This window comes from Callospermophilus lateralis, chromosome 17 (genome assembly GCF_048772815.1).
Source record: "Callospermophilus lateralis isolate mCalLat2 chromosome 17, mCalLat2.hap1, whole genome shotgun sequence".
Taxonomy (NCBI): domain Eukaryota; kingdom Metazoa; phylum Chordata; class Mammalia; order Rodentia; family Sciuridae; genus Callospermophilus; species Callospermophilus lateralis.
The window spans coordinates 20,991,718-21,008,622 of NC_135321.1; the positions used below are offsets into that span (position 1 = coordinate 20,991,718).

At 34.6% G+C, this 16,905-nt stretch overlaps 1 protein-coding gene across 1 annotated transcript in view; it reads right to left on the reverse strand.

Annotated features, from left to right (window-relative positions):
• Dcc (DCC netrin 1 receptor) overlaps window positions 1-16,905 on the reverse strand; it is a 1,060,049-nt gene that overhangs the window by 416,271 nt on the left and 626,873 nt on the right. Inside the window, exon 6 of the mRNA XM_076836991.2 lies at window positions 235-389. Coding sequence (XP_076693106.2) covers window positions 235-389 — 155 coding nt within the window. The remainder of the gene's footprint in view (window positions 1-234; window positions 390-16,905) is intronic.

Sequence of the window (16,905 nt, forward strand, 5' to 3'; positions counted from 1 at the left end):
AATAGGGTATTGGACTGTTTGGTTGCTATTTTTGCACACACACACCCCCGCCCCACCACCACCCAAAAATCTACGTCTAGAAATCATTTGCTTTTCAGAATATTTTCCTAATATATCATTAAAATTCCCAACAAAAACGTATGTTCCCAGAAAAGAATAGCAAATGGAAAAAAAAAAAAGTAAACAGTAAATGGGGCTGTTAAGCTAATATTAAAAAATAATAAAGATAATTACCACTATCTGAAAATAATCACTAGGTATGACCACATCTCCATTCTTCATCCAATTCACAGTGGGCACAGGCTTTCCAGAGACTGCGCATTCAAACTCAATATCCATGCTTTCATAGGCATAGAGGTTGGAAGGGTGATTTAAAAACCACGGCGGAACTGCAGAGACAGGAAAAAAAAAAAAAAAAAAAGTGAGTGGGAATGTGAACTTGCAGGCCCAGCTCTTCACAGCCTCGAAAACATTTGCTCTGGGACAGAAAATACTTGTCATTCAATCCAGTCCCCAAATCCTCAGCTGATGACACAATAACTACTGTAGAATATATCTTTACCTTCATGCCCCAAATACAAGCAAACAGTTACAGTTAATGGTATTTTAATACAAGGTAAGGAGAAAAATTAACTTGGGTAAAAATGAGAACATATATAATAAGTATTCTAAATACCCAAGAATTTGTACCCAATTGACCTATACATTGAAAAGCATTTAAATCTATGAAAACTGAGGGAGATGTCACAGAGAATGAGTGAGTGAGGTTTCCCTGTCCTTCCAGAGTTTCACTAGCATTTAGTTGATATGAGAAACTTATTCTCTATTGAAATCAGCTATAGTGATAGGGTACAAGAAATGACTATCCTCTTGGCTGTGGCCACATTCCTAGTGTCCCAGCAACCATTCATTGTAGTATTTTACTACCCTGTATTATTTTCTCAGCATGGTATGTGATGCTAATTTAATTTATTAATTACCATAATACTAGTTACTCACTCTATAATGAAAATTTTCAATTTTCAATTGAAAAAATATTATAAATATATAACATCTTTGCTAATGAACGGCTCTGGCTCAGTTCCTCAAAACTATTCCTTGGAGAGAATTTTTTTTAAAGTAATTTTCATCCTCTTCTGTGGGGAAACTGAAAGGGAAGTCAGACTTGAATATTCCAATTGCCTGAGAAGCCAGATTAAATTCACAGAGACGTAGCAGCAATAATCTTGGTTCACACAGGAAATAGATGCGTATTTTTAGTAGGCATTTTCAAAGCCGATCTCTGTTTCTGTCATTGTTGTAACTATACTCAATGAGTAACAAAAAGAACAAAAAATCATCTCTTTCCAACCACCACCAGCAAAACTTTCCCATGATGCCCATGTTCAGTTGATGATGTCCATTGCCTTCTAGAAAGATGGGAGACAGTCAGCGAATGCACCCAGGATTTCAATTCTCAATCTCTGTCTTTCTCTCCTTGTCTGTTGTGCTCATTTGTAACTAAAAATTTGAACTTAGAGTACTAAGTCATTTTTATATTCTTTCTTAGTGGCAAGATAATTTAGGTAAGTATTAATTAATATTCATGGAATAAAAAACATGACCATAAATGTGTCTGAGAGCTGTTCCAAACATTGTATATAGGGAGAAAAATGTATGTATTTATTATTGATAGTATTATTAGTAAAATAAGAATTTTTGATCTCTTGGCCAAATTTACTGACATGAACCCAAAGACATCAGAAATATTTATTGACTGTCTCTGAGGAGATATATTAATAGAATTTTTAAATTCTGTTCTCAGTTTTCCCAAAGATTTTGGTAAATTGTTTATTTACTAGCCAAAAGCCAATATTTCCTGACAGCAGACAATACACAATTTGTTAGTACAAATGCTTTTTATTTATTATTCTCACCACAACTCTCTGAGGCAGGATCTATTATCCCTATTTTATAAATGAAGAGGTTGTGTTTAAATATCTTTCCTGAAAGTACACAACTTATAAATTGTGGAGCCAGACAGTCTGACTCCCCTGCCCACATTCTGAACTACTTGGCTATGATTGTCTCTTTTGCCACTTGAAAATTCAGGTGGAAGGATAACGTTTTTGCTGTCTCAAAGATGATGGTGATAACCAATTAGAGCTATTTTTAAATATAGCACCATGCTGTCAATCTCTACTCTCTCTTAACTCCTTCCTTCCTGGCATCATGGAGACTCCCAGAGTCTGCCCATCTTGAACTTGCAGTTTTATCAAAAGTTTTGAGTTCATTATGTTTACATCAGAGTGTTTCCAAATTTTTGTCATATACATTATATCTAGAGAGTAATTTACTAGGTTGAGACCAAAATTTAAATATATACACTTAAGTACGTATCTGGACACACATACACACACACATACACACACACACACACACACACACACACACTACTCAAGCATGAGAGACAGAGAGACACAGATTCAAATGAAATAAAATAGATGAAAATAGGTAGGATAGAAAATTTTAGTAGTATTAAAAAAAGAGGGAGAATACCAAATTTATACTGAAAAAAGTAAAGAGAACAGAAGGTTTAAGAGTCAGATTAGACTGTTTTTAAATCCCAGACTCTCTACTCAACAGGAGAGTCTCCCATACTGCCCCCATCTATTACCTAGAGATTAGACTTGAGGGTAAGGACAGTTAATGCTTGTAAAGATCAACAAAATTGTAAGTTAATACAACAATAGAAAAGCATATCAGAGTGCATTACCCATACCATAGTTATTTTATTGTATATAAACATTTAAATAAATAAACACATAAATATGTGTGTATCTTTTGTTTGTATGTGTGTAGCCTTTTGCTGCTTTTTTCAATAATGTTATTTGCTGATTTTCCATTTATGATGGACACCTTTTCTTCCCTGGATACCTTAATATATTTATTTCTATATCAGGTTTTCCAGCTGTCACACTACATCATGTAGCAGGTGAGAATAAAAAAAAAAAAAAAGGTTCTCTGATTTACAAAGGGATGATAAAGCATCAAAAAGCACTATCATGCATCCTCAATGGATGAATGTCCCACTTTTCTGAAATACACTATGTTGGGCAATCTTATCAGTCATCAGTAAATTGCATGGTAAGACAAGGGCTAATGATTCCAACTCATATCTCAATGCTTAATACAGTGTTTCATCCTCAGCATATGTCCAACCCAGATTTACTGTTGACACTAATAACTCAACAAAATGTACATTTCTACCCTTTGTTACAAAAACATTGATCCAAGATGAAGTTTGAACAATGTCATGGAAAACATCCACAAATCATATTACTTTCTTATCATGAAAAATAAAATTCCAATAAATGCTAGCAAAATAAAATAAAATAGCAAAAATTGATGTAGCTATTTGGAGAAAAGTCTGAGTATTTATTATTTTAGGATACCTTTCAGAAATAGTCTTAGAGCTTAAAATTCTCCTTTGAGAAAAAAGAATTAAAATACATGACTTGGGAGGGTTTGAAAAGGTCTAAAAATATAAGCCTGAGTCGGATTAAGAGTCAGGTAAAAGCTCTTCAGCCTCACTTTTAAATAATGCATGACCAAATCACTGCCTACTTCCCTAGACTTATCATCCACAAACCCCTTATGTACACAATGCTCAAATAAACAAAAGTTCATGGACCTAGTCTGATTCCAAGTCTTCATACATTCTGTTTTCTCATCCTGATACTTTCTATCTTATTCTAGACTAGAGACACTTCTCCAAGAAAGACATGTTGGCTTTTCTCTTTTTGACATTTTTCTCTCTTGAGAGGGGAAGATTTTGGTATTTATTTTTACTGTTTTATAGAATTGACATGGTTTTCTCTGGACAGTATGTTTTCATACATTTACATCACCTTAGCATGTGTATGTAAGTCCTTGGGGAAAGAGGCTTTACCATGTTCACATGAGCTTAATACATTGCTTAATATATTTTGGATGATTACACTATTCTGAAAGGAAGTAAACAAATATAGTTCATCTGATTTTTCTCTTTTTATTTGATCTCTTTGGCTTTTCATTGACGAACATCTAGGATCTATTCATTCACTTAAGGATTGCTTCTTAGACTCTAGAATCTGGATATAATTTTGTTATACCTTTCATAGTCCTAGAGTCCTAGATTCTCAACACAAATTGATTAATGCAACTCTAGTTAAGGGGAAATGAGAAAAGCTACTTTCGTATTATGACAAAATTTTCATCACATTCTTTGTTTTTATAATATCGCCATAAGCTTTCATTCCGTAGAATAAAGATCAAACTTATTAAATTGTATTGAATAATTTACATGACATATTAAAAACTTACCAACTCAGATTTTATTTCTTATATCTTTTCAATAGAAGTTATCTTTTCCATTCAAACTAATCCTACCTGGTACCAGTAAAATATTCAATGGTTAAAATGGAGATTTAGGATGATGTGCTATAATTTGTTTTATTTTATAGATAGAGAGACTTACAAGCAAAATGAACTTATGTATAGCTATGGACTGTAATATTTCATCAGCATGTTTTTGATCATGGGTCCCTCCCTCAATTATATTCCCAGATAATATAAATTCTATTTATTCTCCAAGAGGCAACTCAGAATCCCCTTGTATGGAACTTTGTGTTTCAAGAAGTTTACATTATCTTTTTCTTGGTTTTCACTATTAATGGGATCTTTCAATTATATAATTATTTATTATAACAAATTATAAATCATAATTATATTATATATTATAAATTATAATTATAATACATGTAATTATATACCAGCACAATTAACATTCTTGAAGACAAGGCCTGAGTCATGATTTTATTTTTCTTTTAAATCCCCTTGTATATTACACGATGCCCCATTTCTCTCACACTGCTATGGAAGAAACTATTTCACTTATTTAACTCTTGTTGGCAGCAAATTTCTTCATGAAAAATAAAAAGGAAGTGCCAAGAATTTTTGAGTTTATCAAATTGTTCCATTTGCATTCTCTGCATCCATTTAGAGAACCACTTGAAATCCAAGTACAATGGTGTAACAACTTCAGGGGAGATGTTGCTTGTATTTATACTTCTTTAGATAGTTAAAATTCATGACTGAAAGCACATTATTCACATTTGTCTCAGATCCTGGCTTTCCAGAACCTCTATAAGTACTTGTAGTACATAAAGGGAGAGTTACTTTTATTTGGGGTCTGAGAAAAGAAGGAATAATGACCGAAAATGACTACTCTAAAAAGCAACAGAAATATGGAAAAATGCAATTCTATCTTAACAAGGTTTATCATATATAGAAATAATAACAGATGTGATGTTCCTCTGGATGGCAGTCATTGGAGCTGAATAAGTAAACCTTAAATTCAGGTAAAAGTTTGTCTGAATGCATTTGATTTTCTTTTAAAATGTTTCTATGCTATGATTAATCATTAAATTTTATAAAATAAGATACCTTCTATGATTCGAGCTCCAGAATCCTTACCAACAACTTAAATAGCATCATTGGTTCTAATAAATACAATAGACCCCTCAGATGTATTTTTATGGACTCATTACAATCATATATAATAGTTGGATTCACTATGCCATATTCGTACATGCATATAACATAATTTGATCAATCTTATTCCTTGGTAATACCCCATACTGCTCTCTATTGTTTGGATTTTACTTCTAGCTTTTACTACTTTTATTTAAGTTATTTATTCTTTCTGCATTTATTTAGGTATATAAGAAATGTGGGTCAATTTTAAAGCCCAAAATAAATATTTTCTGTATTACCTGGGCTTCTATAAGATTTCATAGATTCTTAAGAGTCACCCCAGCTCTTGGAAATGACAAAGAATGCATTTTTAAAACCAGGCAGAGTGAGTTAAATTAACAACAGTAATACAAATCAGTCTGGATAGGAATCAACCAGAATCATGAAAAAAAAAAACAGATTTTATTGGAAGAAAAGCAAAAATTAACGTGATCTTTAAGTGGCTGCTATTCATTCCATCATGAGAAGTGACAGTCAGCTTCCTTCCCCAGAGCCACATGCCTTCTGCTATCTCTCCAGGACCTGTGCATAGGTCCCTTAGTTTGTTCATTTGCTGTTGAAAGGATGTCTACAAACCCATTATTCTTCTCTGGGATGAAGCTATCTAAAGAGGCGTCTAGAACATATCTGCTGCCACATCTGAACAAGTGAGCTGTTTCAAGTGCAGTATCACAACTTTGTTCGGAGACATTTCTTCTTAAGGAGCCATAGTTTCAAATGTCATCACATTCAGATGAGTACAAAGGAAGCTGTCCTGTAGTGAATATAAGGTTATTGATACACACCATGGGAGGTATTCAGATTCCCATGTTGAATATATCCCAACAAAATCCTAATTCTGAGTCATTAGTGTCTCTAAGGGATAATTCCATTTAGTGATGTGAAATGACTCTTTCACCCCATGTCAATCATCACCAACTTTTGTTGCCAAAGTAACTTTTGTTCAACTGAAGTCATTTAAAGGCACAGTTCTCCCCTTCCTCTTTTTTTTTTTTTTTTTCAAGGAATTTTCTGGTACATTGTCTGCCCACTTCAGCTTTTCTCTGCAGGACTCTTAAGACAAGTTTCTTGAAATCTCCTTAACATTTCTCTCATTTGCTCTTTTCTGTCTGCACACCTCTTCTCTGCCATAGGACTTGTTGTTGAGATTTACTTATTAGTCTGTTTAAGTGACTCTTACACACACCAGTTTGTATTCTTTTAAAGATTTTAGATTGGGTTAAATTGGGTTCTACCTTTTAATGTTTAGAATGGATTTTACATTGGAAATAAAAGCACACTTGAGTTTTGTTCTGATAAATAGTGCTTGGCGCTTCTATAGTTCTTGAAAGACTGTTTTGTAGCTATGCATTTTATTCTTTATATTTGTTATTCAAAGAGATGTTTCACACTTGTCTGAGAGAAGGAGAGAGAGAGAGAGAGAGAGAGAGAGAGAGAGAAGAAAGAAATGTTGTTGGATGCTCTTAATATAACTGCTGGAGTGTTCACTACATTTTATTCTTGATATATGTCTAAGTGGGATATTCAATTATGCATATGTTTTCACAAAATGAAGTCAATACATCATTTCTAAAATTTACATAACTGAAGAGCAGGTTACTTGATAGCAATTCATCCCATTGTGGCATCAATATGGATGCAAATTCACTGAGCTATCACATCTTTAAGCCCCAGAATTGCCTTAGCTATCTTTGCATTCTCAAACCAAGTAAAGGATTGGACCTTGACCGATATTCATAGATGAACAGGTATAAACGAGGTTCCAGTCTCATAGACCACCTCTACTATAGATGAGTAATAACTATAAACAAGCTAGGAGAGGGACAGCATTTAAGAAATGAGTGCCCTTTTCTTGTAACGTGATACCAATTATCATAAGAAAATACTAGAAGCACCAAAAGATAAGCCAGTATATCATTGGTAATGATAATGCTGTAATCTTCTTAGAGAATTGAAAATTTAGGCCTTTGTAATTCTATTTTGCACACACCATTATTATTATTTATTGTGAGTGCAATACACTGAGAAATTCTTCCCCTTGTCCAAAAATCCTGCTGTGGGGACAAAGAGCATCTGATCCTCAACTTTGACTTTGAGTCCTCCATGTGTGGTAGGAACTGATTTCAGATCTCTCCACATTATTTTCTTTATCCAGACATATGATCCCACTGCCCTTCCTCAGTGTCCGCTCTTCCTCTAATCAGGGTTTTGCTTCTCTCTAAACCCAGGTTGAGCTTTCCATTTTTCTTTCCAATTACAGAGCCCAGGATCAAATGATTCTGTGAAGCTCAAATCTGTGACTAAAATAATAGGAGGATTATCTCAAGATCCTAATGCTATATAGGGACCAACATTATCACCATGTCTTTGTTAACACAGGGGCTGGGAACTTGATTCATGTGTTTTCAGCAGCCTTCAGGAGATACTGGCAACTCACCAACAACTAAGTTCGCATATTTGTGTGAGAGTGCATGTGCAGAACCACACTTCCATGTGCATTTATTCATGTAATTTCTGCATATCCATAGATATTCTTCTATATAAAGTATATGATCTCTTTGAAGACTTATATTAAAACACCATGTATACAAATAGATACACACAAATATATGTGTACTCCTATACAATTTATAAACATCTCTCTGTTGAATTTTCATTCTGAAATGTAAAGTAAAGGAAAACATGTTAAGGAAGAAAAGACATAAATGTTAACACATGTGTGGTATGATGGCAAAACAATAAACAGTCGTAAGAAATTATTGGCTTGGCTATAGTTTATATTGAAAGAAATTTGAGAACTCTTAATTTCCCTCAATCAAATGTATGCTACCCTCAATCAAATGTATGCTAGGATGCCGTGTTGACCTTTGAGAATGAAAGATGTAGAAATTCTAAATATCTAGAAAATATGTTTCTTGCCTGAGAACCACTCCTGTGTATTTTTAACTGCACATTGAAGAGTTACAGTAAATTACTGAATTTTTTTTCTTCTGAATTTCTTATTAGTAGTAGACACTGCAGGAGGAAATCTTTCAGCACATTGAATTGAGGAGATGATGGATTCTAACATATTACGGAGTTTTCTTCCCCTAATGCCTAATGAAGTAATAAGTTCCAGCACATATATATACCATAAAATAAACCTCGGCAACCAAAGAAAGGAAAGGAAGCATAGTGAATTACACATACACACGTATTGCATACATAAGTAATGTTTTCAAATAGACATTTCCGGAGCAATACAGAGAATTAGAATAGGATTTAGTTCCTTATCTTCCATTAAAACTCAGGAACTGCCCCTGTAGTTTGGGGGAAAATCTAAGCATCAACTCTTCTTATTGTGAATCAGTGCAAAATCTCTAGGCAGCCTGTGCTTTTCCTTTGTTGATTGAATGGAGAGATGGGGCTGACTTTGACTAAGGTGAAGGCTCCTGGGATGCCAATAAATTAAGAGTAGACTGGAAACCTGAGGACAAGTCCCTCTCTCATAGAGGAAAACAGGGGCTAGCACCATTCACCAAAGCTGGGTATTCTAGAAGATTTAAATGCTGCTTCATCTGAATTTACATCCCTACCATCCTTGCTGGTTACTTACAAATGCCTAAACTGTAAAATATGCAGCCTTCAAACCAGAGCTGCAGGGAGCTAAGAAGTATGGTAAAAAGAAACAAAAGTCCAGAAGGAACCTGTAGGATATTAGACCAAATGGAACATCTAGAGAGACCTGCTTAAATAAGATACAGGACATCCTGGTAAATGTGGAAACATAATACAGCTAACAATACTGAAAGAAAATAAGCAGGGAGAAAAAGCAGGAGAGGTGAGAAATTTAGCCTAAGAAACAAAGTACACAACTAAGAAGTGCATATAAGTCTAGGTACAGAGGGAAATTCCTCAAAAAATGGATTTGCACCATGGATTCACTTTATATGAAAATAAATTCAATAAAAATAGAGATCAAAGACTCAATGATAGAAACGACAGAATGAAATGAAAAGGGAAAGTGTAGACTAAGGAAACAAGTCAAAGACCAAAATGGTGCCATTAGGGATCTAATACAAAAATTAGAAGAGACACCATAGGAAATCGAGTGACCAACACAGAGGAGATATGAGGCAAGGACAGACGATATGGATAAAAAGGCAAAGGAAAGGAAGTACTCAGGGCTGAGCTTTCATAGAAAAAAGACAACGGATGTGATGCCAGTTAAGATAAGTTGCCCTGAGTTCACAAGCTCACCCACTAACAGTCAAAGGAAAATGAATGGGAAATTTCCCCTGAAAGACAAATGTCTATTTTTAGATTAAAAGATCCTCCCATGTTTGGGGAAAAATTGAATACATGATTCTGAATAGTGAGATATGTCTTATTTAAATGATTGACTCTGAGGGGTAAAGAATTACTTGAACATCCAGATAGAAAAGTAAAATTTCAATCTTATCCATAAGAAGTGAGTGGGAGTCAGATCCCCCATGGTAATATGCAGCATCAGAGGACCAAGTCGCAATGTTACCCTAGAACTTCATGCCTGATATGGTGTACACAGACTCACACCCTCAGATATAGACTGCACTTAGAAATATGTAACAGAATTCAGGCAGTTAAGAATACCATCAAACTAAAAAGTTAGACAGATGGTAAGTGGATTGGTGATGAGCATTAGATACATTTGTATATAGAAGAATGAGTAAACCATGAGCAGAAGGTTATTGAAAAGAATGGCACAGCTATAAACTTGAACAGGTAAAACCAACCATTAACCAAACATCTGAAAATGGGGGAAAGAGATGATGAATGAGAATGTTAATCTCTGGTATAAGAGAACTAGTTATCTTTTATAGCATGGATTTCATCAATTATGCTCTTAAAAATATGAACATTAAAAAGACTAAAGCTAGCATCTGCAAAATGTTACATTGTTACTAATGTATTTCTACCTGTTCGTCCAAATGTTTATTATTACCTGGAAAGATGCATAAAATCCTGAAATTTGAGAAGATTTTAAATTCATGGATTATCTTAAATAATAGTGATTTTCCTGAAAGTTTTCATGTGTGTGTGTGTGTGTGTGTGTGTATGTGTGTGTGTGTAAAAGACTTATGAAGTAAATATTCCCAAGTGTTACAGTGGTTTAAAAAGTATTGATGTATCTCCTTTTTATATTTTAAAAATGCCTAACTATTTTTTAAAAAAATCAAATAAACACCTGCCTGCAAGAAGGGCCCACCACTGTAGCTTTGAATAGTTGCAGAACCCACTGGAAACTGTAAGACTGTCAATAAATAGTTCATAAACTATGAATAGCAGGTAACTCTTTTTATCTTCTTTTCTTTTTTTTTTAATTATACTTTCCTACTGAGACTTGGAAAAGCCTGGGAGAAACTCTTGCTCCTGGTGACAAGCACATGAACATTGATGGGAACTTGTGTAGCATCGAGGGCAACAAAAGGGTTTTCTACCTCCATCCAGCATAGTGAAAGGTGAATAGATACAGGACCACCCAGGGAAAAGCCACTGCATCGGGACCCACTCCTGGTTCTGGCTCCACTGTTGAGCAGGTTATGCACACAGAGCAAGTAACGGAATTATGGAAGTACCCGAGCCTTTGGTTTCTTACTTGGAAAATTTAGAAGGTTGAATTGGAATCTAGGTTTTCAAATTCTTAGGAATCTCTTAAGGGTAGCCGGGACCAGTCGGGTCCTGAAGTTCTGTCTCTCTGGATCCTTAAATGCTTTGAAGAAAAATAACTTCCTCTTCATCTCTCATATGTACTGAGCTCCCATCTGAACTTAAAGTTGCATCAGAACATTCTCTGCTGCTAAAACTGAGTAAATAATCCTCAAGCTTTGTTTCAAGCTTTAAAATTCTGTCAGTCTAAAATGCAAAATTATATGGAGTTCCAATGCTGTTCAGCCTGACCAGTTTATATAGCATTGACTTAGAAAAAAAAAAACAGGGAAAATAAAGCTGCCAGTTTGCTTTTTATAATGCACTATAATAATATTTGACTAGACTTAATGCATGCTTAACACAATAAGTACCAACCTAAGCATTTCATAAAGATCAGAGGGTGACTCAAGGGCAGGTCAAGGCTAATTAGTGCAACATCTTCTTGGAAAATGGCAGTACTTCTTTCAAACTAGCACTCACAAATGACTTACTTCTGAGATTGTTTGGTGAAAAGATGCTCCCAGCATTGATTACATTCCAATTTTGAGACTCCATTCACCTTTTTCTTTCCTACATTTTGACCTCAACAAATCTTAGCTATCTCCCTGCTGATAAAACCAGATTCCGTGATAATTTCACTGCTTTTCAAGTGGAGATTTCAGAAGCTTTAAAAAAAAAAAAAAAAAAAAAAACCTGTGTAGGGTGGGAAGTAGATTTATAAGATCCCACCATATAGATAACCAATCTATAAACTTCAATAAACTTGAATGCTTCTATGTGGTAAATAAAAATTGTCTATTTAACAATTTTGCCCATTATTTAAAAGCCAAGGAGGAATGCTTATAAAATGTGTATGTATATGTGTGGGGGGAGGGTGGGGGGATGTTTGCGTGTGTGTGTGTGTGTGTGTGTGTGTGTGTGTGTGAGAGAGAGAGAGAGAGAGAGAGAGAGAGAGAGAGAGAAAGAGAGAGAGAGATCCATAATGGTAAATCAGATTAAATCATGTAGATCTTATAAAATTCCTTTTGCTTGGGAAGAATAGGCATCAAATCTTAAAATTCAAAGTATTAAAGGTAAGTGATAAAAAATGCATTAGGCTTTTAAAAATAAAATCTATTGCATGTTTAATAGTGGTTCATATCAAAAAGATCAAAGGATTTTTATTGAGCACTTTAGGTCTTATATTTTAGAGGATCTTGTATATTATAAGCATATAAATACATGTGTTTGTGCATGTGGTGTGTGAGTGTGACCCTAATTATCCTGTAACTAATACTCTTCAAGCCTCATGGAAATGCTTCATTATAATCTTCTCTACATCATGAAATACAAGAGCCCAAAGTAAGGCTAACTAAGAACTGTAGTAAGCTTACTTTTTGTTTTTGCATTTCAGAGTGAAATCCTCTACCACTCAGTCTCCTTGGGAATTTGTTGGAAAGAAAAGCTCGAGGAAATGTTTCATCTAATTCTTCTAATTTTACAGAATCTGTCCTACACCTTCTCATTCCCAGAAGCATCCATATAATTGCACTTAGCATATGATTCATCAATTAAAAGCAAGCTGGTTAGAAAGTTTATAATCCATCCGTTGACTCTGATTAAAAAAAAAAAAAACATATGTGTTTCTCAGAAGCTTCTAAAATATCCCTGGTATATTTTCACACTTGTCATTCATATTTACCTCATATTTGTTCCTGTATATACATTTAATTCCTATTCACATGCCAAATATAAGCAGTCACATAAATCACTTTGTGAATATCTGTGTGTATAGCTATGAGAATCTTTATTCTATATTCTGTAGCCCTTGAATGGGTTCATACTCATTGATATGCCTTTAACAAAAATGCAACCTGAAATATGAACGTTCTTTCCATTTTAATAAGCTTACTTTTAAAAGTTGATCCAAAAATGTCCCCAACATGAAAAGAAAAATAAATCCAACAAGTTACAAGTCAAGTTGAAAGTTATGTAAGAGGTTTAAAGACATAAGAAGGAGCTATGTTCTTTTAAGAGTTATATAAGAAGTTTAAAGTTACATAAGAAGGAACTATGTTCTATTTGTTTTCACTTTCTAGGTAAACATAAACTTCAGATGAAGTTTGAAAAAAATTCATGAGTAGGCTGCAACTACCTTGAGGAGAGAACTTTAATTTAGTTCTTGCTTTATATCCTAAATTGGTATGTGCTGAGTACACGATTTGACGGGCAAACTGGTGGCTATAATATCTTAAGAGATCTTGCCCATTACTTGTATTTTATGAATGAGCAAGTTAGGAATAGATGATAATGTGAATTCTTTCTAATTCCAACCCATGGACTTTCTCTCTTACCAAGCAACATATAAAAATACTTAGCAAGTATTTTAATGGTCCATATAATCACTTTATGTCCTATGAATAGGGAACCTGTCTATTTTCCCTTCCCCACTACAAAAGAGACTATTATCTTATTTTTGCCCTACACAACAAGCATACACAGAAGACAAAATGGCATCAACTCAAAAATATTCCTCTTTATGCTTTAAAGATGCTTCTCTTATCTTTGAAAGACTTTATGTTGTGTTCTCTTATTTTTAAAGGCAATTAATTCATCTCTATTGTTCAACATATCCTGATGTTAGTTGACAAGAAAAGTAACACAAGCTCTTCATAAAATGTGTTTTAAGCTGTCAGAGCCATTAGCCGTTCTGTTCTGGGAAAATTTAGTATTAATAGGCAGTTTAGCTCTATCTTGCTTTCGTGTAGATGTCCACAGGCATCATTCTGAAAGAAGGGCTAAATGGTACTGCAGAATAGGAGGAGATGGGGGTGTGGTGAGGGATAGCAAGGGTGGGTTCTTATTTATTTATAGAATGGATCACTAGAGTTTGGTAGAGCAAAAGCACCCAATTTAAAGTTAAATTAGAAGAATAAAATCATTAAGACAGATACTTTGAAATAAAGTATCCAAAGAGCCACTTTGCTCTTCAATCATATCATATATTCATCTATGAAAAGTTAACCTAAAACTTGACAAGTTAAGCCCATCACTTTCAAAACTCTATTTTTTACAAATAAAACTCACAGTGAGCTGAAGTTCTAGGCTATTCAAAAGGGTAATTAATTAATCTGGTTATATAATAACTGGTTCACTTATTTAGAGAACTATTCTTTGAAGAAGATAACATCTGATGGGAAGTAATCTCCAAGAGTTAGTCCTCATCCTCTGGTTAATTATTGCTTCCATGTTTTTATTGGTCCATTGTGATTATACATAACGGTGAGAATTTTTGCTTCATGATTGTACATGCACATGAAATAACAATATCATTTGGTCAATATCATTCTCTAGTGATCTGCTCTTTTAAGTCTCTTCTTTGGTATTCTCTGCTCACACACCTTCAATTGCATCTCTACATGGATGGACACCACTTTAATCCTGACCTAATTTTGAGACTTCACATTTGCAATTGGTGGCTATTTTAAATTGTGTCTCTCTGTCACTTCAAATTTATCTCTGGCCAGAATGACTAGCCCTCCTAAGTACTAGATACTCCTATTGCTACCCAAGCATTTAGGTCGGTGAATTGTGATGCTCTATTTCTTCTTCTTTTTTCTCTCATTAGTCCAGTTATCCCTGGAAGAAGAAATTTATGTTGATTTCAATATCTTCAGAACCTCAGCCAAACTCTACAACAGCTTCATAAAGGTTTATTAAACTGAATTCAATACAATGTCCTAAAGCTTGAGATGCCATCAGAATTGATTACTGCATTTTTAAACATGCAGAATTCTTGGCTCCCTACCAGGTTCTGATTCAGTGGCAGGTTTTTGGTGGAACCCATCAATACTTGTTTTAAATCCCCATTTTCATATGAATTTCAATCTGAGGAATTGCTGGATCACACTTTAGGAAAATATGATTTTATAGAATGCAAAGAAATTGGGATAGATCCAAACTCTGCTCTTATCAATTACTATGCATTCTGATTAATTTTTTCATAGTAAAATAGTTATTTTGTTGGGTTTCAGGAAGATAATCTGTGTAAAATATTGAGCATAGTTCCTGGTCATATTGGTCATTATTTTTATTTTACTGAAATTATACTATTGTATTTTATTGTACTATTGTATTTTATCTCTGTCACCAGGCTTGTTTTAAATGTTTTTCACTTTGGGATCTTTCTTTCTTTCATATCCTGCATTTACTCACTGTCAGGCTTCACCCTTCTATCTCTGTAATATCTGCTGTCTTTGGCTACCTCTGCTCTTGCTGGCAATACTAAGGTCAACATCATTTAATTAAATAAACATCACTGAGCATATGCCCAGGCACTGTATTAGGCACTGAGGATGCAAGGACAATCGATATGATATGAATGAAGGGACACGTCAAGGGGGAAGAGGAAGAGCATGTTTTTAATACCCGTGTGGTGTGATCACTGTAACAGAGGAGTAGCAGGTGCATCGGGACACAAAGGAGAAATGCAAAATATCCACAGTACTTTACATTTTGATGTCCCTAGTGATTAAGATATAAAATTATCTGAAATTCCATCAAGTAAGAGAAGACAGAATGACTGATGACCTATGCCACAGAGGAGAGATGTGGAGACAAGTCTTAGGGGACATGACAGAGAATGCTTATTTCCTGGCCAGGGCTCAAGGGAAGACAGAAAGCTTCCTTCCAATCTCCACTATAAAGTGGACTTGGTCTAGGTAGTCTAGGACCCAGCTACCTTGTCCCTTAAAAAACAAGAATAGCAAATATGCAGTGAATACCCTCAATCCCTCTAACATGTGCTTGGCAAAGAAAGCACTGTGGACCTTCCTCCTCCTTATGGAGAATGAAAGTTGAGCAGTACAGAAAATATAAAGATGGAGCTTTACTGAGACCATTAAATTGATGCACATTTTATGTTTCCATTTGAAAGAAAAATTAACAACTGGAGGTTACTTGTGTGAAGATTTCCTTAGAATAGCATAATCTTGGCATTGTCCAGAGCCCTGAGTGTTAAAATACAGCAAACCAGAAAACTGTAAATGCAGAGTTTGACCAATGGATGTGGAAAATGAAAAAAATATATATACACACACACCATATTGCTGTAAGGCATTTTGTAATAAATCTATCTAGAATCTTCTAAGACTAATGGGCTGCATGCAAGATGGAATGGATCTGTTGAAAGGCTCTCTGTTTTGGTGACCTCAAAATTTCTTGGAGATATTTTTTTTTTCCCTCTGGAGTGACAATTGGTTGGGTAACAAACAATTGTGTCCCTAGGAATGTCATCTTTTCTATTACAAAATGCTCTTTGTTTACATGCCTGAAGTTTTTTAAAAGGATATTTCTACTGAATCAAATAACAATCCTGTCTTCACTAATTGCCCAACCTTTGTCAACATCCCTTCTAAACCATGCTCTGGGTCTTTTAGTTTAATGATATTCAAAGGCACAGTTTTGCATGATTGAAAGAAGCAAGAATAGGTAATCAGCTGGCAATGCAGTGTCTGAATTTGCCCCTGCTGTTAGTGGCCATGGAAGGTTGGGACAATTCATTCACCTGCTTAAGCCTCAGCTTTCATCTCTTAGGTGAGTACATGGATAACTTCTTAATGGAGATTATTTTGAGGATAAAAGAGCTTGTGCTGGAATGATAGTGGATAGGTGTTATTGGCTTCATATTTGTGTCCCCCT